This window comes from Onychomys torridus, chromosome 13 (genome assembly GCF_903995425.1).
Source record: "Onychomys torridus chromosome 13, mOncTor1.1, whole genome shotgun sequence".
Classification (NCBI taxonomy): domain Eukaryota; kingdom Metazoa; phylum Chordata; class Mammalia; order Rodentia; family Cricetidae; genus Onychomys; species Onychomys torridus.
In genome coordinates, this window is record NC_050455.1 from 27374378 (window position 1) to 27401749 (window position 27372).

At 51.2% G+C, this 27372-nt stretch overlaps 3 protein-coding genes across 10 annotated transcripts in view; 1 reads left to right on the plus strand and 2 right to left on the minus strand.

The window, feature by feature from the left end:
• The first annotated feature begins 50 nt into the window (after positions 1–50).
• Positions 51–4138, plus strand: Rell2 (RELT like 2). 3 transcript variants are annotated; one of them, XM_036204776.1, is made up of 8 exons: positions 51–877; positions 1267–1506; positions 1869–1934; positions 2027–2093; positions 2497–2682; positions 2947–3322; positions 3440–3499; positions 3939–4138. In XM_036204776.1, the coding sequence occupies exons 2-7, from the start codon at positions 1323–1325 to the stop codon at positions 3470–3472; spliced, it is 912 nt and encodes a 303-aa protein (XP_036060669.1). In that variant the 5' UTR covers positions 51–877; positions 1267–1322; the 3' UTR covers positions 3473–3499; positions 3939–4138. The 3 variants fall into 3 exon arrangements, with proteins under 3 accessions (XP_036060669.1, XP_036060668.1, XP_036060667.1); XM_036204775.1 differs by having other exon boundaries at positions 52–884; positions 3724–4138; XM_036204774.1 differs by having other exon boundaries at positions 52–877; positions 3724–4138.
• Fchsd1 (FCH and double SH3 domains 1) lies at positions 4083–15016 on the minus strand. Of its 2 annotated transcripts, none has more exons than XM_036204769.1 (20): positions 14937–15016; positions 14590–14687; positions 13978–14023; positions 13428–13495; positions 12968–13103; positions 12742–12878; positions 12567–12630; positions 11532–11660; positions 10997–11119; positions 10723–10818; positions 9845–9964; positions 9364–9468; positions 9059–9220; positions 7980–8108; positions 7815–7898; positions 7550–7661; positions 7206–7426; positions 6356–6443; positions 4786–4841; positions 4083–4655 (listed from the first exon to the last, which is right to left on the minus strand). In XM_036204769.1, exons 1-20 carry the CDS (start codon positions 14955–14957, stop codon positions 4590–4592), a joined length of 2061 nt encoding a protein of 686 aa, XP_036060662.1. In that variant the 5' UTR covers positions 14958–15016; the 3' UTR covers positions 4083–4589. The 2 variants fall into 2 exon arrangements, with proteins under 2 accessions (XP_036060662.1, XP_036060661.1); XM_036204768.1 differs by having other exon boundaries at positions 12968–13109.
• Positions 15017–17372: 2356 nt separating this feature from the next.
• Arap3 (ArfGAP with RhoGAP domain, ankyrin repeat and PH domain 3) overlaps positions 17373–27372 on the minus strand; it is a 29377-nt gene continuing 19377 nt past the window's right edge. For 3 of the 5 annotated variants that reach the window (XM_036204734.1, XM_036204730.1, XM_036204731.1), the window contains 13 exons: positions 26942–27047; positions 25338–25485; positions 24991–25059; positions 23607–23681; positions 23402–23516; positions 21187–21315; positions 20973–21106; positions 20632–20714; positions 20491–20526; positions 19745–19808; positions 19497–19634; positions 19279–19317; positions 17374–18831 (listed from right to left, as the gene is read on the minus strand). In XM_036204734.1, the coding sequence (XP_036060627.1) occupies positions 18361–18831; positions 19279–19317; positions 19497–19634; positions 19745–19808; positions 20491–20526; positions 20632–20714; positions 20973–21106; positions 21187–21315; positions 23402–23516; positions 23607–23681; positions 24991–25059; positions 25338–25485; positions 26942–27047 (1607 nt within the window). In that variant the 3' untranslated portion in view covers positions 17374–18360. Of the gene's footprint in view, positions 18832–19278; positions 19318–19496; positions 19635–19744; positions 19809–20490; positions 20527–20631; positions 20715–20972; positions 21107–21186; positions 21316–23401; positions 23517–23606; positions 23682–24990; positions 25060–25337; positions 25486–26941; positions 27048–27372 lie in introns of all 5 variants that reach the window. The other 2 variants (XM_036204732.1, XM_036204733.1) reach the window with 2 other exon arrangements.

The following is a 27372-nucleotide window of genomic DNA, read 5'->3' on the forward strand; positions in this document are numbered from 1 at the left end:
GTTCCGCCCCTTATGAGAGTTCGGCCCCCCTGCTTGGCTGTCCTGGTCCGGATTCTGAGGCTTGAGACTCCGTGCTTGGGCGGGGACCCGTGGCATTATTCATAGGATTATAGGGCCGTTTCTTTCTGGGCGAGGGTCATATCCTGGGTAAACCGAGTCATCCCGTCCAGCCGCTAGCCCCAGATGGGTCTTGGGACAGTGGTCCCTCGCTAGGAACCTTGGAAGATCTGGCCACTCTGCCCCTCTCAGGTGCAGAAAGACAGATTTTTCCCCGTGCGCTGGGAAGATTGCTGGCTTTCTACTCGTCCGGGGAATCTGAGGGCAAGACCTGTGCCAGACGTGAGGGCTAGACCGGTGGCCAAAGCCCCTGCCGACCTCCCGACCACGCACGAGGATCCAGGCTCGCGCCGCACAGTCCTCCTGGGGAAGGGGAAGGGGGGGCGGCGCAGTCACGCGCACATCTCACTTGCGTTCACACACGCGTAAGGCTCACGCTCCCCGCCCCGCACACCTGTGCTCCGCCTCTTGGTCCCGGGCCCGCGGCGGGAGAAGGCATTTGGGAACCCAGCACAGTTTCAGAGGCGCCCACCCCACCCCCACTCCCACGCCATCCCCTCCATTTCCCGGGCAGGAGTGGTCCAGAGCCTGTCGCGGCTCCCAACCGGCCCACATCCTTCGCCATCCTTCCCTCCCCCCGTCTGCCGCGGCACCGGTATCCGCAGCCACCAGCCCGGAGCCGGTGAGGCGGCGAAGGGGGGAGGGGGAGGAAGCAAGGGATGAGCTCCGGGAGGGCGTCGGGGGCCCTGAGCCGGACGAGGACGCCCCTGGAACCGGGACCCGAGCCGGAGCCGGAGCCGGAGACAGAACCAAACCACCGGTACCGGGTGGGCCAGGTGGTCAGGGTGGGATAAACTGGAAAAGAAGGGACCCAGGAATGCAGGGAGGGGAGGGGGCTGCTCAGGCCGGTGTAGTGGAGGTATCAACACTGACTCCAGCGTGTTTTCTGGGCTCGCTCTCTGAGAATTTCGTCCCATCTTGTGCTGCAGTGTCCTTGGAAGGGACGGGGGCTCGGGATGAGCTGTAAAGGATAGCTTTCTGGATGTCAGAAAATTGGGACTGGGTCGCCGCAGAGGGCTTTTGCCTCCAGCCTGCGGCAGTCTTGGCCAACTAGCACCCTTAGTTCGGACAGCTCCTTGGTTCGGTGGGGGATGGGGCGGACCTCCTATTGCGGATCCTAAGATGCCTTCTTACTCTGCGGGTACCCAGCTGCAGCCCACTAAACCCAGGAGGCGCCCTGGCCCGCGCTCGCCCCCCAGGGCCTCATGTCGGAACCACAGCCTGACCTGGAGCCGCCCCAACATGGGCTGTACATGCTCTTCCTGCTTGTGCTGGTCTTCTTCCTCATGGGCCTTGTAGGCTTCATGATCTGCCACGTGCTCAAGAAGAAAGGCTACCGCTGCCGCACGTCTAGGGGCTCAGAGCCTGATGATGCCCAGCTCCAGCCCCGTGAGTGAGGAGCCTAGAACCTTAATTAAGGCACCTTTCTCTCTTCTCTTCTCCCCAAACTTTTTTCTGCCTCCCTGGCCGACAGACCCAGCCCAAATCCTAATGAGGCCCAAAAGACAGCTTATGATGCTTTTTTGAGTCTGCATGTAAAGTGACAGCACCCTGAAACTGAGGCTAGAGAAGGGGGTCCACTCATGGTAGCCCTAGGAGCCCATGTCTTCTCCTACCTTTTCTGGCCTGATGCATGAAGGCACATAGGTAAAGGGATATGTCTTCAGTCATCACCCATGGGGCCATCAGGTCATATTCCCCCCAAAGCTGACTCATTTCCCACATCCTTGCCAACCTCTTTCATCCTTCAGCTGAAGATGATGACGTGAATGAGGACACAGTAGAGAGGATTGTTCGCTGCATCATCCAAAATGAAGGTGGGTATAGGCCAAAAGCTTGCTCCTTCCCAAACTGACTTTCTCTTGCCCTGACCTCCACCTCCGCTGACTCCATCTCCCTCTCCCATCAGCCAATGCTGAGGCCTTGAAGGAGATGCTAGGGGACAGTGAAGGAGAAGGGACAGTACAGCTCTCCAGGTGAGCTGGAAACAAGGGCCAGCATGATTTATCTTACCTTGGTGTCCCCTCTCCTCCAATACAGTCTTCCAAAGGACCATGGGAGTTTGGGGGGGCGGGGGCAGGTAGACAAGGCTAGCTAGCCTATGGAAGAAGTTTTATAGAAACGCTTTATCCTTTATCTCCCATCTAGATACCATCCAGCCTAGCACCTCTGGTATCACTTTCTTTTGGTTGAGCATTGCTCTCTTTAGTCAACAGGGTGGAAAGGAAGACTACATGGCCACTCATGTCTTAACATTGAATTTTACTAAAGACAAAAGGATGTCGGAACCTGGGGGAGGCGGGGCTTGGGGAGGATTAAAGAGCATATTGAAAGGAGAACGAAAATATCCTTTCTGCTCCCTTTCTTCCCGTGGTCCAGTGTGGATGCCACCTCCAGCCTGCAGGATGGAGCCCCTTCCCATCATCACACAGTGCATCTTGGCTCTGCAGCTCCTTGCATCCACTGCAGCCGCAACAAGAGGCCCCCGCTTGTCCGTCAGGGTCGCTCTAAGGAAGGAAAAGGCCGCCCTAGGCCTGGAGAGACCACTGTTTTCTCAGTGGGCAGGTGGGGACACAGTGGTTCAAGAAAAGGGAGGTTGAGTTGGTGCCAATAATCCTGTCCCCCAAAGGTGGAGCCCAATTCTTTCCTCTGAATGACTGAGCAACTGCAGCGGGGGGGGGGGGGGGGGGGGGGTGTCAAGCTGCACAGAGTGTTCCACAGTCTCAGAAGGCCTCCCTGTCCCCGGCCAGAGAAGTTGCCGTCAACCCCAGGGAGGGGGGTTCAGGTGACCTTTGAGCTGTAGCCCTAAATTGTTTTCTTCCCGCCCAGATTCCGAGTGACACACATCGAGAAGCGCTATGCCCTACATGAACATCGTGATGGTTCCCCTACAGACAGAAGCTGGGGCTCTGGTGGGGGGCAGGAGGCAGGGGCCAGTCAGGTGGCTGGGGGAGGGCAGCCTAGGACAGGGACGGCTGCCACTGAGAGGCTGCTCCCTGAGCCACCACCCTCCCAGGCTGTAGCCACCCACCCAGTGCAGAATGGAGGACTCAAGGATGACAGCCTAGTCCCTAGTACACTTGAGGGCACCCCTGCCCCCTCTGCAGAACTGAACTTGGGCACTAGAGGAAGAGGCCCAAGCCTAGGGCTGCCTAGTCGGGAGGCAAACGGACAGCCAACCAAACTGGACAGCTCAGGTCAGCAGGTATGAAGGCATGGCCAGGGCTGCACTGGGCAGTGGTGGACACATCATTCTGTCCCTACTCTGGGCAACAATGACGATCCACCTCCTGTTCCCACTGAATACTACCCCTTCTCTCAGGAGTCTCTACCACCAGAAGAAGGGGGTGTGTGAGGCGAGTCTCCCCGAGCTCGAGATCAGGTAATCTCATCTTCCCACCCTCCGCCTAAACCACCCAAAGCCCATCAACTCCCTGAACCCTCGGGGTGGACTATAAGCTTAGCGTGTGTCCTAGATTCCTTGGCTGGCGGTGGGGCGTGGGAGTGGGCACAGAGGTCCTGCAGGAGTTAGATATACTCCAGGGATACACTCTCGGGAGAAGAAATGGATCAGAGCAACGCTGTTCCTCCTTCCTTTCTTCCAAGCCTCAGTCTTCACTGTGCTGACGGATTACCAGCAGGCATTGCCAGGGTATGGAGAGCCATGAAGGCTCTCCCCTCCACTGGACAGCACTGCTCCTCAGTTGAGGGACCAGCTCTACTTCTATCCGGAGTTTCGTGGCCCCAGGCTGAGGGACCTCAGGAGGAGCCTCTCCCAACTCCTAACCCCTCACTGTTTTCCTTTCCCTACCTGCCGACAGGTTGCCTGGCCTGCCTTCCCCCAAAACCTCGCTCCACATGCAAGAGCGTGGCAGCTGGGACCAGGCCCTACCCTTGGTGGGCCCCCTAAAGCAATAGCACCTTAGGCCCCCTGCCCCCTTGGCACAAGAGGCCCAGGCCCTGGCTTGGACTTCATGCCCTTTATTCACTGTCAATAAATCCGCTCAGACCATTACAGTTGCTTTGCATCCTGGCTTCAGCTCCTTCTGACTTCCGAGATCTGCTCCTCTCCCGGCCCCAGGCCTAATGACCCTGGCATTCAGGGTGAGGTTGGCCACAGAGGCAGGGTGAAGATGGAGATGAGCCAGAGCCATAAAAGGCTTTAAAAAATGGGTTCCAGCCCCAGAGTTTTAGGGATGTTTTACCACCCTAGATATGGGGTGATGGCAAAAAGTCAAAGGGGTAGTTCCGGCCCAGAGATGATGGGGGAACAGTGGAGGAAAGGAGTGTGGGTTCAGATCCCAGAAATGGGAGCAGGGTAAGTTTCTATCTATCCCTGGAGGTGAGAGTGGACATGGGGGAAGATTGCAGCTTTTGCCTGTGTCGCTCCAGATCATTGAAGGGGTGGTTTCTGTCAGCATGGAGATAGGGGCAGCAGCATCAGTGGGGGACAGTGACCCCTACCCCGGCCTTCAGGTGAGGGGATCTGGATGGCCAGGATCCGGGGCTTTGGCTGGTGGAGGAGGTGGTGGACGCATCTGTAGAGGATATACATAATTAGTGCTCCAGAGTCTCTCTTGGGACTATCCCTGTCCATTACCAGCAAACAAAACAGGACCCATAGGAATGATCCTTCCCGACAGTCTTCTCCAAGGCAGAGGCCCTTACCGGCCTGAGCCGAGGCACCATCATGTCCAGGGGTCCTGGGCAGTCTAGGACTTTGTCTAGAAATAGAAACCAAAAGTCAATTCTCAAGCATTTGTTGGGCTCCATGCTGCATCTCCAGCACTGAGGATAGTGACACTTTATAAATACTTGTTGACTTAGCAAAAAAAACACCACCAGCCTGAGCTATAAAATCCATTAGTCCATCCGTCCTCAAATTCTTAATGCACAACTGCTCTGTACAAAGTACCAAAGAAAGGAGATGGAGTACAAAGCTGCCCTTAAAATAGCTATTGAGAATACCATATCCCTTCCTCTCTCCCTCTCTCCCTCCCTCCCTCCCCCCCCCCCCTCCGGTCTGGCTCTTACACACACACACACACACACACACACACACACACACACACACACACACACGAGGGGGGGGGGCAGGATGCCTAAGTCCTAACTTATTCAAAGTGAAGTAGGGGTGTTGGAAGAGATGATAGTGACTCTAGAGTCAGGGAGCCTGACTTGGAGAAGGTGGACATGCTAGACTACATTAGAAAAGCTGAGTATTTCATGGTGAAAACTAGGGGGCTGGGGACATAACTTAGGGGTTAGATATGCTTGCCTAGCATAAACAATATCCTAGTTTGATCTCCAGCACCCCCAAAAATATAGGGAGAAATGAATCCAAAGGTAAGTATTATATTTCAGAGTTCAAGGACACTAAGAGGAAAAGGTACATTTTGGGAGAATGTAAGAATGCCATGAGAAAAGATAGATGATTTTTAAAATGATGATCTAAAACAGCCAATCACAATGTTGTATCTTCTCCTTCTTCTTTTTTTGGTTTTTTAAGACAGGGTTTCTCTGTCCTAGAACTCACTCTGTAGACCAGGCTGGCCTCAGATTCACAGAGATCCGCCTGCCTCTGCCTCCCGAGTGCTGGGATTAAAGGCATCCGCCACCACCGCCCAGCAATGTTGTGTACTCTTAACAGACATCTTGGTTAACTTTTTCTTCTCATGTGTTTTGCTTGCATGAAAACTGTCTGGTGCTCACTGGGATCAGAAGAGTGTCAGATCTAGTGGGACTGGAGGTACTGATGGTTGTGAGCTCCCATGTGATTGCTGGGAATCACACTTGGATCCTCTGCAAGAGCAACAAGTGCTCTTAACCACTGAGCCATCTCTCCAGCCCCTGATAACAATTCAATAAAGCAGTGCCGTTCCCTTCACTTTATAAAGAGTGTAAAAACCAAGCTAGGCTAGTGACTCATACTTCTAATCTCAACACATGGGGGAGGCCGGGGCAGGGAGAGTGCTAGCTTACGGCTAGCCCTATCTCCAAAGACTAAAGCATAACAACGAAAAACCTAGACCGAGAACCAGACAGGTTAAGCCTTCCACCTCGAGTCATACAATAGAAAGGGACAGAGGACTTTGAACCTGGCTCCAAATCCAAGCTCTCCGCCCCATCAATATGCCATGGGCCTTACGGCAAGGTCCACCAGGGCACACAGGAGCAGGTACGGCAGAGTCTAAACTTCTTCCTGGCCGCTACTTAGGCTCCAGTTCTCTCTACTCACCCACAGGCAGAGCAGGTGCAGCGGACCCTTCCAAGGCACAGGTGGGTGCAGGAGGGGAAAAACTGGGAGGAGAAGGGGATGGCAGCGTCTAGAGACAGGGTAGGCATCAGTCATTCCTGGTCTGTGGAAGGCTTAACCGGCGTTTCCTCTCACCCCACTCTGTTTCTCTCCCCTTCCTTCTCAATACCGAAAGCAGCCAAATGAGGGTTGTAACTGATATATATTTCAACAGTCAATATGTACCGACTAGTTATTATCCGACAGGTGTTCTGCCAACACTGCACATATACAAATGTCCTCAACCTTCACCACCACCCCGTGAGCTATGTATTCAGGTGGCTGCTACAATAGAAGTGAGATTCCAGATTGAGCCATCTGTCAGAATCAGGGTTACTTAGTGGCGGAGTACTGGCCGGCCCTGGGGTGTTCTGACTTTCCTGTATGATCCCTGCTGCCTCATGACAGGGCAACACAAATTCAAACACTTCTTGTGTTCCATGGGGCTAAGGAGTTTACCTCGATCGTCTCTAGTCATGACAGTGAGCCTGTTTAAACAGCTCTTGTTTCTACTTTACACACGAAGAAGGCAGCTCAGAGGAGTTAAATAACCACCCAATGTCACGCTATAGCAATTTGTACTCAGGCCTAGCTGGCCCTAAAGTTCCCAAACTCCTATGAAGGGTGCCTTGGTTTCTATTTTCTCTTCCCAGCCAAAGCACACAGGGAGGCCAAGCTACCATAGGAGGCAAACCTGGGGAGGAAACAGGGCTTTAAGATTAACATGGAGCACTCCTGAGGTGAAAGGGCCAACCCAGAGGTACTTGGGAACTGAGGGAGAATGAAACTTCACCTGTTCAGGGTCAGAGAATTCAGGTGGCCCTGGGGGGCCAAGCAGTTCCTCTACCAGTAGAGATGGGAAGACTCCAACATGGCCCCCAAATTCTCCCCTCCAGAAGCCATCATCCACGCCATCTTGAGCCCTGGGCAGCAGGCGGATGAGTGCCCCTTCCGGGAAGCTTAGCTCCTCCTCACTCTGTCCAGTGTAGCTGTACAGGGCACGGGCCAGGAATGCTACAGGAGCCCAGGAGAGAAAATGAACTAAGGCAGTGGGTTGTTGTGCAACGCCACTCCACAACCATCCAGTAAGCCGTATCTATACCCACGGTCCCTGAATCCCAAACTTCCTTTCCTTACCTGTGGGCTCTGCTCCTGGGTTGCTGCCACGGCTGCTCTCAGGAAGAGAGAGATCCGGGAAGTTGAGATATCGCTCGGGGACAAAGCCTGCTTCGCCATGCTGATTCCGAGCCTGCTCACCCAGCAATGTGAACAGGTATCAGACTTGCTCAGCAGTCCGTGACCTTGCCTCTTCAGCACTCAAGTTTCTGGCATTACCTGGATGAGTCCTTGGGAGCCACACACAAGTCCTCCCACTGCCCCCAACCCAGGGTCCCATACTCACCTTCACCCACTCATCAGCATCTCCTTCCTCTATGACCTCCAGCCACTCACCCTCTGTGATAGTCAGCTCATCCTCACGTCCTGCCTAAGCCCCACAAGGAAGGAGTCAAGATTTGCCCCACCCTCACCCCTGTTGCCCACTTGAAGTTTCCAGACCCTTTCACACCTGGTAGCCAAACACCACATGTGCAGGGCAGGGGAGGGATCTGGTAGCCAGGGCTGGCGGGGCAGGCTCTTCAAAGAGCTCCCCAGCCTCCTCACATTCATCGAAGTCAGAAAGTTCGGCATCCTCAGCCTGGAGAGGGATAGAGGACAGACTCTGTCTCAAATAATGCATGGATCTCCCACACCCCTCTTCTCTAAGGGGCATGGGCATCCTCCTTCAAGATAGTACCCCTCAACCAATCATCATATCTCACAATCAAAACCACCACAGGGCAGGATGATTCTAAATGATAGCAATTACAACAATTAGGTGCTTAATACAAAGTATCACATATTTATACTGCTTCATTTAAGCTTCAGTATAACCCAGTGTTATTTCATATAGCTTTATTAACCTCACTCTACTTTTGAAGAAACTGAGGCTCACAAAGGTTAAGTCATTTGCCAAGGTCACATGGCTATTAAGTGGAGTGGCTGGCATTCAGTTAACTTACAGACTGCTCCTAGAACCATGCTTTGTTTGTTTGTTTGTTTGTTTGTTTGTTTGTTTGGTTGGTTGGTTGGTTTTTGACTTTTTTAGACAGGGTAGCCCTGGCTGACCTAGAACTCTGTAGATCAGGCTGGCCTCAAACTCACAGAGATCCACCTGCCTCTGCCTCCCAAGTGCTGGGGTTAAAGACATGCACCACCACTGCCCAGCAGAACCATGGTTCTTTTTTTGTTTTGTTTTGTTTTGTTTTTTGAGACAGGGTTTCTCTGTGTAGTTTTGGAGCCTGTCCTGGATCTTGCTCTGTAGACTAGGCTGGCCTTGAACTCACAGAGATCCACTTGCCTCTGCCTCCCAAGTGCTGGGGTTAAAGGCATGTGCCACTACTACCTGGCCAGAACCATGGTTCTTAATCACCACATTAGAAGTGTATTGAGGATTCTCCATGCCAGAAACTATGCAGTATCACTTAAGCCTCATGGTAATCCTCTGAATTAGATAGTGTGATTCCCATTTTAGAGACTCTGCCTTCTAACAAGGAATTTTAGCCCCCCCCCGCAGGTGTGCATGGTTAGGGAAAAGGAGGAACTCACCGTAGGAGAGAGGTCCCTCTGGGACAGCCGAGCCTCACTCAGCCGTCTCTCCTGCTCCACCTCATCCTGGGCTTGGGTCATGGCTGGCTTCAGCCAGCGCTGCACATCTAGGCCAGCCTCCTGTAGCAGGGCCAGCCGGGCAGCTCCTTTCACCTGGCTCACCTGGGGAGTGAGGAGGAAGAGGTCATATCCCTCCCGGCTGGCTGTGTCTACCCTCAGCTGCCCCCTTTCCTCCACCACAGTGGAGGCGGGTGGCCTGGGGAGGGCAGGATTTCGGCGGCTCTTGGACCAGGGCTATGGCTCACCTGTGCCCGGAGGATGTTCTCCCTCACTTCCTGGAACCGCTGTTCTAGGCCGGGAGCTTCTCGCTCCGGAGCCTGCTGCCGCCTCTGCTCCAGTCGCTGCAGGACCTGGTTGGTGAGGATGGCAGAGGTGGGTGGAGATGCCGTGGGCCCCAGCTTACTCCGAGCCCGGTGCTTGGCTAGGTACATCACTTGCACTGGGTCATCTACCTTCCCTATGAGGTAGGTGTTATTATTGGCTCCACTTTAGTGATGAGGAAACCAAAGTCCAGAGAGATGAAGTCATTCCTTACCCAGGGTTAGAGAATTCACAAGCCACAGGAGCGAATACAAACTCCAGTCTGTCTACTTCCGAAAGCTGAGCTCTTAACTGCTGGATCACACCGTTGTGTTAAAATTCCTTTCCCTCCCTTCCTGACTGCATCAGTGTTCCCCTCTCTCAGCTCTTCTTGCTCACCCCCCAATACCTGCACCTTCACCTCACCCGATGCCCATGATGCTGGATCTTGTAGTCCCGGGCAGCCCTGCTTGTCCAGCGCTGAACCTCTTTCTCCAGGCCACTTTCTCCAGCCGTGCCTCCTGCTCCCCACTCCAGGGCATACACCTGAAGAAGACAATGATTACTTGAGGGGGAAAAAAATCCTATCCTTCTCACCAGTTCCTTTTCCTTTTTCATCTTTTTAAAATTATTATCATTATTATTATTTTTTTTTTTCGAGACAGGGTTCCTCTGTGTAGCTTTGGTGCCTGTCTTGGATCTGCAGACCACACTGGCCTCGAACTCACAGAGATCCACCTGGCTCTTCCTCCCGAGAGCTGGAATTAAAGGCGTGCACCACCACTGCCTGGCTTAAAATTCCTTTTTAGATTTATTTTATTAATTCTGTGTGTATGAATGTTTTGCCTGCACGTATGTCTGTCTGCACATCACATGCATGCCTGGTGCCTGAGGAGGTGGTGAGTCTCCAAGTGTATGCTGGGAATCAAACCCTGGGTCCTTTGCAAGAGCACGTACTCTAACCACTGAACCAACTCTCCAGCCCCTTCCTTCTTCATCCTGACCTCCGGTGTCAGGGACAAGGAGGCCGGAGGACACAAGTATGTGTCTGTGGACACAAGTATGTGCTCATGTGACACAGGCCCAGGAATGGAATCAGAGTTGAGCGACAGAAGGGGAATGAAGAGAACAGGGACTGAACGGAGGTGTGTTTGCGTTCAGATGGAGGGGAATGGGATTCTGAAACCCCCTGTCCAATGCTGAACCATCACCGGACCAATCCTAGGACAAGAACAATGACACCAAGGGTCTACAGCATACTTCTGTCTAGATGTGGCCTGTTTCCACAAGCAGCGTTGTCTCACCTGATCAGTCCCTGCTGGCTGGAACTGCTGAGGTGGGGTGGGAGAAAAGACCCCAGGCTCCTGAAGAAACAGCTTCACGTCTTGTTCCCAGTTTACCTAGGGTTGGATAATTCACAGCCACTCGCATGCCACCCACCCAACCCTGTCCCCAGATCTTCCTGGAAGAAAGGAAGGTGAGAGTTGCATTGGGCGGGGGAGGGGCTGCATTTGTTTAAAAAAAAAAAAAAAAGAGCATAAAGCATCACTAGGGAACACTCACAGCTCCAGCACTCACCTGAGAAGTTGCCTGCCCCCCAAGGCGGGCATGTTCCAGGACCATCTCTGCAGCTTCCAGCTCCGTGTGGCTTAATAAAGTGAGGGGGTCCCTCAAGTATTCTGACAGCTCACTTACCAGGACCTGCAGAGAACCCCAAGGTACCATAATACAACCATTCTCCCAGGCATCTAGTGCAGATTACCCATCCATGGATGGGGCATGAACGTGAGGATAAAGAGGAGATGAGGAATAAGGCGCTACTGTTTCTAATCATAATCCATCATGTTTAAACCCCAGCCCGGTTTAAAACTTCCACATCCGTTCTCTTTGAACCTCATTAGTGTTATCATGTGGGCAGACTGGGATTAACTCTGATAAGGAATGCGGAGTCAGACGTCTTGTATGACACAGCCATCAAGAAGCAGAATCAGAACCCACATAGGCATCCTCTATTCACTCTAAGCACTAGCCCTGGCCAGCCTGGGAAGAAGGAGAAAACAGGGATGGTGTCTGCATTCACTTAAGGGCAGGAGTCAGCTGGATGAGTACTGGCCTTGAGCAGGGCTGGCAGTTCCTCTTGGTAGTAGTGGGCAAGGTGAGCATTGGTGGCCACTAAGTTTAGCAGGTACTCATTACGCGCTGCTCTCAACTGCTGGGAATACTGGGCTGACTGGGCAGACAGCTGGGAAATGGAAAGAAGAGTCAACAGGGAGCCCTGAACCCTGGATGGAGGTCCTTCCAAGGCCTACCTAAACGCAGAACCAGAATGGATCTCACATTACTGTTTACTACACACCTGGCACTACATTAAAACCCTCACACAGAACACTGGCTTGAAAACCCTCTCGTGGCTTCTGTACGTATCTAAAAATGCAAGCGGTGCCTTACTGTAGTTTACCAGATCTCACATGAGCCGTCCCTGAAACCTCTCTGCCCTTTTTCATGTGCATGTGTCTTCGCCAAAGTGACTCTCTCCTCAGCTTTTGCACTCAGAATGTTCTTCCCCCAGATCTCGGCATGGCTGCCTCCTCGACACTCAGGTCTCCTGTTCAGTGGGGTCTCCCTTCTCAACCGCACCCAACTGTCACCCTTTATCACAGCAATTTTATGTGCATCTTCTTCTGATTATGCACATACTCTCATCTTAACCAGGCTGTGAGGATGGAACTCCGTGAGTCCTATTCTCACATGCGTAGAGGAACACATGGTGTGTCCATGGTGTTTGCAGTGGTGGCACACACTTTTAATCCCAGCACTCGGGAGGCAGAGCTAGGTGGATCTCCGTGAGTTCGAGGCCAGCCAGGTCTACAAAGTGAGTTCTAGGACAGGCTCCAAAGCTACACAGAAAAAAACCCTGTCTTGAAAAAAAAAAACATATATAAAAGGAACAAAAAAGAAAGGTATTGTTTCTACTACACAGACGAAGAAAATGAGAGTCAGAGAAACCAAGGAGCCACATTACTGAGTGCTTACTACGTGCCTGGCAATGAACCACTAGGAAACTTGGAAACCTAGGATCAACTCACTCTTACTTTTACACCACAGGACCCCCAAACCACTATGCTATGCATGTCTTTATGCCACAAACCTTGGTACTCAGTTTCTGGAGGCTGGTCCGAGAGTGGAAGATCCCATGGTCACTTCGGTTGAGTCTGTGCAGGCAAAAAATAATCAAAAGTCAGGCACAGCTTTGAAATTTTCATTCCACCCCACACTCCTTGCATTACACTTCGTGTGTCCTACTTGGTCATCCAAGAGCCCACCTGGCCTGGACATCCGCTGCCTTCTCCTGGGCCAAGGCCCAAACACGTTCTCGCTGCCCATAAAGCTTCCGACTTCGGCTCAGTTCCCGGACAGACTGTAGCACCTCAGCCTGTGCCCGCTGGAGACTCTCTGTCCCCTAGTGGCAAAGATACACAGAATCCTGACCCAAACCATGTCTAGTCCTGAGCTGGAGGTTCCTTTACCACGACGTCCACTGAGACATACCTTCCTCAGCACCTGCTCCTTGGCACTCCTCCCAGTACCCCCGGCTAGGTCACGGTATCTGTCAGACGCCTGGAGCCGGGTTTGGCCCCCAGCCACAGTGGCATCCAGTAGGCAGCGCCAGGCACCAAACACTGTCCTGCCCCTTCCCAGAGAAGGTCTATGTTAAAGAGAGAAACACTCCACCGGTTCATGAGACCCCCCCCTCCAACCCCAACACCACGAGAGACAGAGTGCTGCCCCCATCCAGGAGCCCATCAATCGATCAGCCCATTAGCTCAGCCACAGGATCACTCAGGCCTTCCACCCCCACCCACAGTGTCCTTGCTGGGTCAGTTCCTCTGCTGCTGCTGTATCAGCTCTACCTGCTGCTGCTCACATGCCTTTCCCTGCTCATTAGGTCCTTGTTTCCAGAGATCTCTGGGGCTGAGCTCCCCGGCACCTCCAACTCTGTGCGACTCACCTGCTGTCCACCTCCCCACTCCGCTGCCCTTCCCTCTTCAGGAACGGCCCAGCCAGCTTCTGGAGCGCCTGGTGAGAAAGCCGTCACAAGCGCAGATCTTTAATGAAGACCCACCCCAACTGGGGGAGAGTTTGGAACCAGGGTCTATGATTCTGTTTTCTCTGGCTACACAACATATACATTTCTGAAATGCCTTACATCCATTAATTCATGTAATCCCTATAACCATATGTGGAGTTCGGGTATTATTATTACTATTCCCATTTTACAGAGAAAACAACTGAGGTCAAAAATACTAAAATAACTTGTCCAAGATCACACAGCTAAGTAAGCAGTAGAGCAGGGTTTTGACACAAATCCGGCTGATTCTAGATGTTTGTTCTTTTTTTAAGTTTTTTTTTTTAATATAAAATCAATTTGTTCTAATTAACTCACGAATAAAGACATCACACCGTTAGGTTATCTGCTCTTGACCACAGTAAGAGGGAGGCACTCCGGCCTGTGTAAAGAGGCTAGAACAAGAGGGAAGATCCAGATAGGAGTCCGATACCTGGCCATACTCCCGTTCAATGGCTGCCCTCTGCTTGCTGTAGGATCTGTGGAGATTGGAGTAGGATGGGGGTTGGAGGGGTCACTGTTTGCTGCTGTTCTCCCACACTCAACCCCCTCTCTCCTCAGCTTGAGGAGGAGGAAGGGGGAACCAGCCCAGACTGTGACTACATCCAGAGGGAATGGGTTTGAAAGATGAGAGTCCTTGAGATCACCTCTGGCAGCGGCACCACAGGTCACCCTCACCTCACTGCTCAGAGCCGCAGCAGGACCCTCCCACCCCTGGAGGACCATCTGTGGGCCTGGGGATGAGAGGACTGACAGGATTCGGTGTCTGCTGGACTTCCAACAGGTCTGGAAGAGGGAGGGGATTGTGCCCTAAGCCTGATTGTGGGAGTGAGGAGAGTAGTGTGGGGTCAAGTGTCTTAGGAAGCGGCTCTCTTTTTATGAATATAGCCCCAATATCTGAAGAGGCAGGCCTAAGGTGAGGGTCATGAATGGGTAGGCCAGAAAGCTCCCCCTGACAACGCCCATCCCTGGCAGACGTAAGCTGAAGGAGTGGCGCTCGCTCCTGTGAAGATGGAGTATGTGAAGGTGAGGGGTCTGGGGCTACCTGATATCCTCCAGCAGATCCGCCTCTCTCTGTTGCCGGCTCTGAAGGATGCTCAGCTGCTCCAAGAAGCGAAGTTTCACCTCCTGGGCTGGCTTCACCTGTAGGATTAAAAAGAGATGAAGATCCCCAGCCTGATACTCCACTCCGGCGTGGGGACCTACAAAACACCTCACTGGGAGCGGTGAGGGGGCGGGGCCCGAGAGAGGCTGGGCTGTTTCCTCGGTTTCTTCTGTGTTGGGCTTTGACCTCCTCGCCACTCCCTGTGTTCCACCCCGAGTCGAGTGCCCGTAGGCTCCCTCCGCTCCCCAAGACCTCCAAGAATGCCCCCTTTCCCGGGCAAATCTCACTTTTCGGGGCGGCGGCTGCATCTCGGATCCAGCAAAGGCTGCCAGACCGTCCACTCCGGAACTCGAGGAGGCCCCGCCCACAATAAGGCCCCGCCCCAGAGCTGGGCCGCTCCGCCCACGCTCGTCAAGCTGCGCGGGCGCGGAAGCACTCAGGGCCAGCAGAGGAACTGAACCTGTTATTGCTACAAGTACCCCGGAAGGGTCCCCGGCCGCCGGACGGACGCAGCGTGCGCCGGGCGGTAGGGAGAGAACCTCGAGCTTCTGAGTCAAGACGCCTGGCTTCTATTTCTAATATAGCCACTGATTCAGCCTGTAATTATTTCTGGTCCTTCATTTACATATGCACATCACCAGTCCCAACACTAAGTGCAGGTGACCAGGGAAACTGAGTCACCGGACACCTGAGCGAAGATGTCTCAGACAAAGGGAGACACCTTTTCCTAATCCCTGCAGAACTGGAAATGCTAGCGTGGGAGGGATAAGAAATACGCCCGGAGCCCGCAGAAACCAGTTCAGAGGAAAAGACGGGTATATGCTGGGCTCCAGTAGGCACTAATGGTATCAGTGAAGGGGTATGTGGCCTGGAAAGCCCCTGCCATCATTTTGGATCTTTATGCCCCCAACTTACCAATTTTATCTTGGCGTGTGTGTGTGTGTGTGTGTGTGTGTGTGTGTGTGTGTGTGTGTGTACAAGTGCATGACAACGTAGGTCAGCGGACGATCTTGGGTGTTGATCCTTGCCTTCCACTTTGTCTGACACAGGGTCTCTATTATTTTTCTGCTGTGTATGCCGGACTAGCCAGCTTACAAACTTCGGAGGATTCTACTTGCACTGGAATTACAGACGCTGGCACTACAAGTCCAGCTTTTTTATGGGTTCTAGGGATTTGAACTCAGGTCCTCACACTTACATAGCAGGTCATAGCAGGTGTCTTTATCCCCGATCCATCTCCCTAGGCCCTCAGTGTGCACTAAATTTATTTTACCCCACATCCCCTCCATCAGCAAGAGACAGGTTCTATTGCAGAAAACATATGGAGGTTGTGGGGGGGGGGGGTGTAACATTCTTAGTGATCTATTTCCCTCAAATTCCAAGACCACCACCCCACTCCAAGACTTAATTATCACTTTCCGGGTCTAACATCCATCCTCCTTGCTCTGGCTTCTTCCCACAACCCACTGTTCCTACAGTGGCTAGTGATTGAAAAGAGAGTTAGGATAACATCCTTTTATGCTTAAAATGTAATTGCTTCCAAGGAAAATCCAAATGCCTAAAATCCAAATAGAATACAGGCTACAAGGATATGATGATTGGGACCCTGCAAAAGCATTCTCCTCTTGTCATTTTTGAAAGGACAGAGATAAGGCACCACTCTGTCACCCACAGCAGCCTGAGGAGTTTCCCTAGACTTTGTTTTTTTGTTTCTGTTTTTTGAGACAGGGTGAAGCTTTGTGTGTACCTTTGGCTGCCCTGGAACTGGCTTTGTAGACCAGGCTGGCCTCAAACTCAGAGATCCACCTGCCTCTGACTCCTGCTGGGATTAAAAGGCATGTCCCCTAGACTTTTAGGAGATCTCAACTCAGTCCGAACTCCGATCTGTGGCTTTGATACTGAAAGGCATTTCAAAACTAGCTGGTATCATGAAGCAGAGTTGGAAATTTTATTAAAGATATTTTAATATAGGTCAAAGCACAAGAGTGAGGAGAAAAATCCAATCAGAAGAAAGTAAGACACATCCAAGTAGGAGAGGTGGTGGTATGTGTTCCCGAGGAAACCCAGGGGAACGTATGTTTGTACCCAGGTGTGGGTATGGGCACCTCAAGGGAGAGCAAGCGATTAATTTGTCTTAGCAGTAGCCATGCATATTCTTTTGGTGGTTCTCAGATGATATCTTTTTGTTTGTTTCTAGACAGGGTTTCTCTGTGTAGCCCTGGCTGTCCTGGAACTTACTTTGTAGACCAGACTGGCCTTGAACTCACAGAGGTCCACCTACCTCTGCCTCCCACGTGCTGGGATTAGAGGTGTGTGCCACCATGCCCAACTCTCAGATTACACCTTAAAGGATGGCTAAGAAGACTTTTTTCTTTCCTTCCTATCTCTTGATAAGAGAGATACATGTTACAGACAGAATCCTTATACAGTGAAGCCAAAAGCCACTGGAGTCGCACAAGGGGCTGATTACATATTCTACACTTGTCGATGGGATTTCTAATGAAATTCCTAGAAAATTGCAGGTTTACAGCTGGGAAGGGAGAAAGACCTCAAGCAATTAATTGTACTGGAACTCTTGCTGTGTTGCTAGCAAAGGCTTTAGCCAGAAGCTCTGATGAAGGGCTTCTCTCTGCTGTGTCAAGTCCTCCAAATTTTCCCGATCTTTTTTTTTTTTTTAATGTTTTTTTTTTTTTTTTTTTTTTTAAACGGTATGTAGCCTTGTAACCTTGGCCAGCCTGAAATTCACTCTGTAAACCAGGCTGGCTTTTGAGCTCTGATCCACCTGTGCTGGAGAGTGCCGGGATTAAAGGTGGGCCTCTCCTACTACCCAGGCTCGGCTCCAGGCTCCAGCTGCTGTCCTCCCTCTCCCACTGCACTGCCTGGTTTTCACGCCTGCTGCCTGCTCCCTGCACTCCTGTCTCTGCTCCTCAGAGGCTTTCACTCCCACCCACCCAGTGTAAAGGCCATGCCACGTTCACTCTCAAGCTCTCACGTAGTTTAGCTTCTTTGAAGTACTAAACTCACCTATGTGTGTTTTCTGTTTCCTTTTTTCAGGTTCCGTGAGAGCAAGGATTCTATTTGGTTTGATCATATTGCATCACTGGACTTGGCACCATTAGGTGCTCAGTACATATTTGTTGAATGAATGTTGTTGAGAAATGAGCCTTTTGGTTCCAAAGTTTATTAATAGTGACCCATTCTTTTTTGGCTCCCCTTTGCCCCTGCTCTCAACCTCCATCAATCACCCCACTGTACGGCCTGAGGGTAGTTCTAGTCCATGGAAAGTGGAATAAGATAAATTTGGACCTCATGCATAGCTCTGGCTTCCAAACTTACACTTTTGTTTAATGCAGTACAACCATCCTTATTCCCCAAACCTCTCAATGAACCACTATATCAAATATGTAGAACAGGAGCTGCCCTTACTGAGGAAAGATATTAAGGCTTATAGCTCAGAAGCATAGTTTGCTGTTTGCTCCTCTCCTTATTTTAGCGACTCCATAGTCCAGACAAATGGGCTGGGCCCAGAAAGGGACCACAATCTTCCCTGAAACACACAGTCCCCAGGGCTCTCAGTCCAGTGCTCCTTCCATGGTACCATACTGGATTCCAGAGTCATCCATCTAGGGCAGAAGAAGCTCCCAGTGGTGTCTGCCATGGTGAGAGCCTGGCTTCTTCGGTTACCTACCTCCTCAGCTGCTGACCCTAGCGTCATGTGAGGGGCTGGCTGGAGGGTGGGTTGGAAGTGCAGGGAGTTTGGGTGGGTAAGCCAGGTGCCTGTGTTGGAAGGCTGGCGAAGCTGGGAGTTTGGGGGCTGGTAGGCTGGGAAGGGCTTTCTGGACATGTGGCAGGCTCTCCCTTCCTCAGAATGAGGTTGTTGAGCTCCTGGAGCAGCTGTTCCTCCAGGGACCCCCGTGCCTGAGTACTACTCTTTGAAGGGGGGCCTGAAGAAGAGTCAGGTATCCTCTCCTCCTGGCCCGAAACAAGGGAGGTTTGATCAAAGGGCCTGTGGCTGGCAAGGGGTGTCTCTGACTTGGATGTCCACTCCCATGTGGAAGAGAAGTCGGTCGTGTCCTTGGTAAGCTCAGGGAAGGCCCCGACCTCCTCATACACCGGCTCTTCATACACAGGTTCCCCCAGCTCATCTTGCTCCTCCACAGACCCCTGGGATGACTTCATTGGCTGGATGGGAATGGGAGAGCAGAGGACAGACACGATGTTAGAGTTACAGTATCAGTAACCCTTGGCCAAGTTCTTCCTTGAGTCAGACACTACAAAATATTTGACATATATGATGTCACAACAACCCCGTGCAAGGGGGTCACGCTGCGGGAGAGTGAGGTGCAGAGGGGTTAAGTTGCCCTGGATCACATAGTAAGGAAATGGTAGTTGATGAGGCTCGAATTCAGATCTGTCTGGCTCCAGGATGCATTCACTTCAACCCTTTTCTTCTGCTTCTCAGATTCGTAATTACCTTCTCCTTTCTGCATCGTATCACCCCCCCACTGTCCTCTATTACACACACTGATGGCCTGCACCAGAACAGACATGGAGCGCACCATGGCAGAGGCAGCACAGAACACACGCAGGGGCTGGCGGACACAAAGCTAGAACGAGCACGATACTCACAAAGAACATGGACAAAGTCCTCCGGTTGTGTAGCCGCCGCTGGACACAGGTAGAGTGGGGACGAGGGGAGGGAGAGACAGAGACAAAGTGAGACAACAGAGGTGGTGGCAGGAAGGGAGGGCATCTGGCACGCCGCAGGCAAGCCGTTTCCTCCTGCACCGTGACAAAGGTAAGGGCAGGGATCAGATGTTTAGGACATGCTGCAGGGAGGGTCTCACCAGGGTCTGGTTGGCAGAGAGAAGGGTGGCCCCACTGTCATCCCCTCGGATGGGCAGCAAGGGCATCGTGCCAAACTTCTGACGAGCAAGGTCAGAGGAGGAGTGACGACGTAAAACCACCGACTGCTGGTCATCATGCTGAGAAGACAGTGAGGTGTTAGCACTTGTAGACCTGGGAGGCACTGGGGGCGGGGTATGACTGGTCCCCAGAGGGACCAAGAAGCCCAGCTCTTCCTTCTCCTCCTCACCTGCGCTTTAAGAATGCTTGTGGTCCAGTCCCACATCTCGTCCTCATCAGTGCAGGACAGACAGCTGTGGGTGAAGAGAGTGATTCAGGAAATGCAAGGAGTCCTAGCTCTAAGCATGGAGGGATGGAGAGGGGGGCGGTGGAGGAGAGAGGACAGGGAAGGGCTAAGGGAGAGATCTCAGTTGGTATAAAGTGCTGGCCATGCAAGCATAGGGACTAGAGTTGGATCCCCAGCACCCATGTCAAAACAGGGGGCAGTAAGAGAGACGGCTCAGTTAAGTGTGGTTAAGAGCACTTGCTGCTCTTCCAGAGGACCGGGGTGCAACTCCAAGCCCCCATGTGGTGGCTCATGACCATCTGTAATCCCAATTCCAGGGGGTCTGATGCCCTCCTCTGGCCTCTGTGGACCCCAGACTTGCACATGGTGCACAGATATAAATTCTGGCAAAATGACACATACGTATACATTTTCTTGATTAAAAAGACAAGGAAAACCGATGTTGGGATGGTGGCTAGTGCCAGTTATCCCCGAGCTGCAGAGTTGGAGACAGGCAGCTCTCTGAGGCTCACGGCCAACCAGCCAAGCCTAACTGGCAAGCCCCAGGTCTTGGTGACCCTTGAATGACACCTGAAGTTGACCTCTGATCTACACACACACACACACACACACACACACACACACACATACACACACAGAGGAAGCAGGGCAGAGCCAAAGAAGCAGCTAGCAAGTAAGGAGGTACTCACAGGTGCATCTTATCCAGTATCAAAGTGAAGCCCCATCTGAAAGGCAAAGGGGTCCAGTGATATAGGGTAACCAAAAGCCAGAGAGGTAGTGGCAGGAAGCTCTAGGTCAATGAACCTCATCTACTAAGGAGGCACACTCACGGTGTTGGAGGTTTTAACTTCTTGCGGATTCCCAGGTAGACCTTGGCACCTTCCAGAGACCACTCCCGTTCTGGCTTAGAGCTCTGAGAACATGAACAGAGGTGGTAAGGCTGAGAGGCACAAGAACACTGTGGTTAGGAAGAGCGTGAAGTCATGGATGCATTGGGACATGTGATCATCATGGATGCATTGGGACATGTGATCATGGAGTCAGAAAGATCAAGGTCAGGGAAGCAATGAGACTGCTGAGGACATGGGCTGCAGAGTCGGGTTGGTACCGTTATAGCTCCTGCTGCCTGACTGGCCACCAGCATCCCATCCCTCTAGTCCTGGAACATCACCTTCTTCTCCTTGAGCAGCAGCAGGCAGCGGCCACGCACCAAAAAGAACCTCTCCTGGAAGCGGCTTCCCAACAATCGAGGTGGCTCCTCACGACACCGTAGCAGCCCCACCCGTGGGCTCTCACGCCGGACTCCTGGGCACAGAAGAGCAATGCTGGGTGGAGGCTCCTGGGAGAGAGGCCCGAGGAATGCTGGGCTGAGGGAAGAGGCTCACCTGTGAAGAGGCAGCCAGCCTGTGCCATGGAGACTTTTCTCAGGAGCAGAGAGGCTGAGCAGGGCTCTGGAAGCTGGCACCATTGAAGGGCCTGCTCTAGGACCTTCTCTTTGGGGTGCAGTGGCCTCTCTGAAGGGAGATGTTGAGGCAAGTGGTAATCACAAAAATTAGACAAAGCCTGGAGTCCCCACCTCATCTCCCACTGGTTATTAATTCATTCATCCACCTATCTAAGCACAGGCATTTATTTTAACCCTGATGCTATGCCAGGTACCATGCTGTCCCCAGGATACACTAGTGTGAATGATACATATGACCCACTTTCTTAAAGCTACAGCCTAATGAAGGAGCCCACAGTAATCTGGTAATCAGTCAAACAAAGCAGAGACCAGTAATGACTCAAAAAATTTTAAAGATATATTTTTAATGTGTGTGTGTGTGTGTGTGTGTGTGTGTGTGTGTGTGTGTGTTTTCCTGGGAGCTAGAATTACAGGCAGTTGTAAGCTACCCAGTGTAGGTGCTTAGAACCAACTTCTGGTCCTCTGTGGCACTCTCAACCACTGAGCCATTGCTCTAGCCCCAATAATCACTTTGAAATAACCATATTTAAGAGACACACAGAGGAACAAAGGGACAAAGAGAAAAGTGGGTGAGCATGTGAGGTAGGCTAGTTGGGCAAGGCCTGTTAAAAGTTACATTTGTAGATGGGGTTCATCCATCTATTTGAAAGATAAAGCAAAGCAAACTGTACCCAAGATCATGGATGATCTTTTTCATTGACATGTTTGATTTGGGTTTGGGATGTGTCTTTATTTTGAGACAATGCCTCACTGTGTAGCCCTGTCTGTCCTGGAAGCTATAAAGAACAGACTGTCCTCCAATTGCCTCGGCCTCCCTACTGCTAGGATTAGAGGTGTGCACCGCCACAGCTTCGGGTAGGATCTTATAGGATGAAATGTAAGAACAAATGCCATGAGTCAAGATTCTTCTCGGGGGAAACTAAACAGCCAGTGTGGCCAGATTAGGGATGTATGTGACTCAGCGATGCCTGCTTGCCTTCCATTCTCAAATACCTATGTTCAGTCCTCAGCATGGTAGAGAGAGGGGCACACCAGGCTCTGGCAAAGAGACAGATTAGAGAATGGCTGATGTGAGATGATGTCTGAGAAATAAACAACAGCCACACATTCAAGGGTTTGCAGGCCGTGATAAGGACTTCGAGTTTTATTACAAATTCATTAGGAACGCATCAGAAGGTGTTCACCATAGGAATAGTGGGATCTTGTTTATACTTGAAATGTCCATTTGTCTGCTCTTCAGAAAATAGACTGTAGAGAGGCAAAAAACAGAACACTGTCCAGCTGTTCCCAGTCTAGAACTATGCCCTTTGGTGGTTCATATTGGGAGACAGAAAGATAATGGTGACTGTGACTGCGGGGGGGGGGGGGGGGCAACAAAGGTGGAGAAAAGTGATGGATTTGAATACAGTCAATAGGACTGATTAATGGGTGGGTTGAGTATGAAGATGAAGAGGGGTGGGCATAGGACCCTTAGGCTTCTGGACTTGATAACTGTGTGGACTGTGGTACTACTTGCTGAAAAAGCAAAACTAGAAAATAGTCAGGGCTTTATATTGGAGAGGGGCCTAGGAGGAGAGGAAATGTCAGTCTTTGGTACTGAAATGCCTGTGGGAAGTGGAGGTGTCAGGTAGGCAATTGGATATGTAAGTCTAAAGTGCAGAGGAGAGGTCTTAACCAGAGATAAAAATTTCGGCTGTCAACCAGGCGTGGTGGTGTGTACCTGTCGTCCCAGAACCTGGGAGAAAGAAGTAGGAGAATTTCCATAAGTTAAGGCCAGCTTGATCTACGTAGTGAGTTTCCAGCGCACTGGAATTAATTTGGGTGTCAGTTCATGGTATTCAAAGCCATGGGGAGGAATGTAGGTAGGAAGGAAGAAAGGGTCCAGGGGATGGATTCATGGCCCTTCTAACATGTCAATCAGGTCAAAGGGGGAAAAGGAGCCTCCTTTGAGATAGAAGGGGACCCTTTGCTGAAGCCGAGAGAAGAAGATTGAGAAAAGGAGTCCATTCTCCGTGTGAACACCCTCTCATGTGGATGAGTTGACTAGTTAAATGGTCATCTCATTTGGTAACAGAGAAGTCATCGATGGCCTTGGTCATGTGTCCACACACACACAAATATGTGACCATACTCACCGAGCTCTCCGTGTTCAAGAATTTCAAATGTCACCCACAAGTCTGTCCCTGACGTTGTCCCTCGCATCTCCAGGACCTGGTTAGTCAGCTCCTCAGCAGTCAGGGTTGGGGACACCTAGCATACAGACAAGAGAGCCCATGCTGATTAGACCGTTGTGCCTGCCCTCCTCCCTTCTCCCTCCTCTTCCAATCCCTAAAGACTGACCTTTAGGGTGACACAATTGTCTGGGAGCTGCTGTTCTATATAGACCTCCATGATGAGGTCTCCAGCCTGGGACAACTGAGGGGGGATAAAGGAGGACACAGAGGTTACAGAAATACCAAGATGGAAGAATGCCCTCCCTCCCAACATGCCTTGGGTCCTTGAGTAGAACCCAGGATTGGGGGAATCCATGGTAGCCTCCTATGGTGCCACCTCAGGCAGTTCGGATACAGTGGCTTCAAGAAGAGGTTTGCAGTCAAGACTACCGACGTTCCTCCTCTGCCACTCACCTACTATTACCTTGAAGAAGCGACTTAAGAGCCTCAATTCTTTATTTGGAAAAAAAAAATGAGACTCCCTACTTGATAGAGTTGTGTGGTGCCAAAATGAGGTCAGCAACGCCTGAAACATGGGATGTCCTCAGCAGTACTTGCTATTATATTTTATATAATATTCTTCCTGCCCCACCCCATAGCCCCCAGGGTCTCCCATTGGCCTTGAACTCTCAGACAGATCTTCATACAGACCCAGGCTGGCTTTGCTTGCTACATAGCTGAGAATGACCTTAAACTTGAGACCTTCCTGCTTCTACCTTCTGAGTGCTGGGATGTGCCATCACCATGCCAGGTTTTTTTGTACGGTGCTGGGGATCCAACTGAGGTCTTCATGCGTGCTAGGCAAGCACATGCCCTGAGCTACATTTCCATCCCTGGCCTGCAGAGATCTACGTGGCTGAACTCTTTGATCCTCCTACCTCCACACCCCAAGTGCTAGGATGACAGGCATGGACTTCCACACTTGCCTTTCCTGAGATCTCCTGCACCTGGAAGTGGGATGCTGGGCATGTATCTCAGTGAGAGAATGCTTGCCTAGGCTATGTGAGGCCCTTGGTTTAATACTCAGTATCATGGAGAAAGTAAGGTACTGAAGAATCCTCATGGCAGAAATGGAACAAGCACACCACCCAAAGCACTTCTGTCCTGGGGATTCCCCTGTCTACCAAAGAGCTGACGAGGGTCAATGTGCAGAAAGACTGACTGAAAACAAGCCTCCTTTAGTGGACAGAAGGCTCATTTTCTTCTCTTTTCTCTCTTTCTCTCTTTCTCTCTTTCTCTCTTCTCTCTCTCTCTCTCTCTCTCTCTCTCTTTCTTCTCTTTCTTTCTTTCTTTCTTTCTTTCTCGAGACAGGGTTTCTCTGTGTAGTTTTGGTGCATGTCCTGGAACTCACTCTGTAGCCCAGGCTGGCCTCAAACTCACAGAGATCTGCCTGGTTCTGCCTCCTGAGAGCTGGGATCAAAGGCGTGCGCCACCGGCAGCAGGCAGAAGGCTCATTTTCTATGGTGACGCTCCTCCCGCCCCACTCAGCAGTCTAAGGCAGGGCAAGTTACCTGTACATCCTTCCAGGTGGTGATGAGACTAACCTCCAAGTCAATCTGAGCTGCCTGGTCAGCGTCAATCTGCCAAAGGGACCAAAAGTTATTTCAGGGGCCGCTAGGAAAGGAGGGAGGCGGGGGTACATATCAGGGTCAAAGGAGAACTGGATTAGAGGGTCAGAAGCCTGAAGAGCCAGGAATCAATGATGAAAGGATGTTGGGGTTGACGTAGTGGGAAGAAGGAAGCCCAGGAGGAGGTTGCCAATGCAGGGGTAGGCAAGGGCTTTTGGGATGAGGGTCCATACTCTGAGTCCACAGGGGTGGGGCAGAGGGGTTGCATGGCAGGGTTAGGAAAGCCTTACATCAAAGACGGAGATGTAGCCATCGATGAGCTCCTGCAGTACCCGCACCTCGTGCTCCCCCCGCCCATCCGTCTGGAACACACTAGGTGCAAACAGCAGGGCCAGGTTTCGTGTGCACATCTGGTTTAGAGCTGCACACTTCTGCACCCTGAAGAGAGAGAGGCACCAGAGTCCAGCCCATGATCAATACTTCACCAACACATCCATTAATTTAGCAGATACTTACTGCCCCTCTACTGTATACCAGGCTCTAGGCTAAGTGCTGGGGATACATCCGTGAATAAGAAAGACAGCATTGGCCTCAAGGAGCTTTGACTCTCTCAGGGACATAGTTAGGGTATGGGTGATTATTACTAGAGCAGATATCCACAGTTTTTATGTAAAGGGCAGAAATAAATATTTTGGGCCCTCAGGCCATATACTCTCTGTTGTAACTTCTCATTTCAGCTGCTGTGCTGCAAAAGAAGCTGTGGGACACATCAATGAGTGGGTGTGGCCTTTACGCCTTACAGAGTTGTGTTTGGAAACCCAGGCAAAGAACTGGATTTGCTAATGGTCCTGTAGTCAGCAAGCCTCTGTAATATTGTGTGACCGATGTAGAATTCACTCCACTTCACAAAACCTTTCCTCCTAACAGGCTGGTAAAGGTGGGGCTGCATCGTCACAATCTTTATTTCTTAGGGTCAATTCCTTACCTGGCTTAGACTAACAAACACAATAATTATGATGACTTCTCATCATTTATGAAGTTTATGACATGCCATGTGTTAGACTAAGAATTTCACAGGAGTTATTTCATTTCACTTTCCTATAACCTATCAGGTAGAAACTTCACCACTTCACCCCCCTCTTTAAAACAAAAACAAAAAACAAGCAAAGTGAGGCTCAGAGAACAGATAGCCAACTATGGTGGTTTGAAAGAAAATGACCCCCAAAGGGATTAGCACTGTTAGGAGGTATGGCCTTAGTTGGAGGAAATGGGTCATTGTGGAGGTGACTTTGAGATCTCATATATGCTTAAGTCATAGCCAGTGAGACAGATCACTTCCTGTTGCCTGTGAGTTGAGATGTAAGAACTCTCAGCTACCTCTCTAGCATTTTATCTGCCTGCATACTGCTTTGCTTCCCACCATGATGACAATGGACTAAACCTCTGAACTGTAAGCCACCAAAATTAATTTTTTTTCCCTTTATAAGAGTTTCTGTAAGCCGGGAAGTGGTGGTGCATGCCTTTAATCCCAGCACTTGGGAGGCAGAGCTAGGTGGATCTCTGTGAGTTCAAAGCCAGCCTGGTCTACAGAGAGAGCTCCAGGATAGGCACCAAAACTACATAGAGAAACCCTGTCTTGGGGGGAAAAAAAGAGTTGCCATGGTCATGGTGTCTTTTCACGGCAGCAGGAACCGTAAGACACTAACCTAAAGTCACATGGCTAGAACAGGAGAGCCTGATTAAAACCTAAGTCTACTTAGTCCCTAAATCCATTCGCTGAATCTTTATAAACCTTCATGTAACAGCTATTTGTGAAATTGATGAATGAATGAAATTGTGGCGTTGGTTTAAACTGATGAAGGATCAGGAAAGGAAGCTAGCTGACCATACTGACCTGTAGAGATGCCCAATGAGGGTAGCCAGTGTACGGCGGTTGACTCGAGGCAGGCAGCCAATCACTTCTTTGTATTTCTCCAGGCGCTGATTCTTCTGGGGAAGCTCTAGGGATAGAGGAGAGGAGAGCTGGAGTGAACCAGGAAGGGAGAATGGAGGCTGAGGGCAGAGATCTGAGAAACAAACCCAGAGTGGTTGTCTCTCTTTCTGCCTCCTTCCTCACTGTGTTGGCTAGTTTTTGTCAACTTGACACAAACTGGAGTCACCAGGGAAGAGGAAACCTCAGCTGAGGAACTGTCTCCATCAGACTGGCCTGTGGGCATGTCTGTGGGGACATTTTCTCGATTAACAATTGATGTGGGAGGGCCACGTGCTCTGTGGGTGGTGCCGTTCATGAGCAGGTGTAAGAAAGCAGGCTGAGCAAGTCCTATG

Excerpts from the sequence above, each read along its gene's own strand:
- Rell2 (XM_036204776.1), top strand. The coding sequence starts at position 1,323 with ATGTCGGAACCACAGCCTGACCTGGAGCCGCCCCAACATGGGCTGTAC. Across the intron at positions 1,935-2,026 it reads CTGCATCATCCAAAATGAAG|CCAATGCTGAGGCCTTGAAG; the intron begins GTGGGTATAGGC and ends CTCTCCCATCAG. Across the intron at positions 2,094-2,496 it reads GGGACAGTACAGCTCTCCAG|TGTGGATGCCACCTCCAGCC; the intron begins GTGAGCTGGAAA and ends CCCGTGGTCCAG.
- Fchsd1 (XM_036204768.1), bottom strand. The coding sequence starts at position 14,957 with ATGCAGCCGCCGCCCCGAAAA. Across the intron at positions 14,688-14,936 it reads TGCAGCCGCCGCCCCGAAAA|GTGAAGCCAGCCCAGGAGGT; the intron begins GTGAGATTTGCC and ends TTAATCCTACAG. Across the intron at positions 11,661-12,566 it reads TCCAGAAACTGAGTACCAAG|CTGTCTGCCCAGTCAGCCCA; the intron begins GTTTGTGGCATA and ends TCCATTTCCCAG.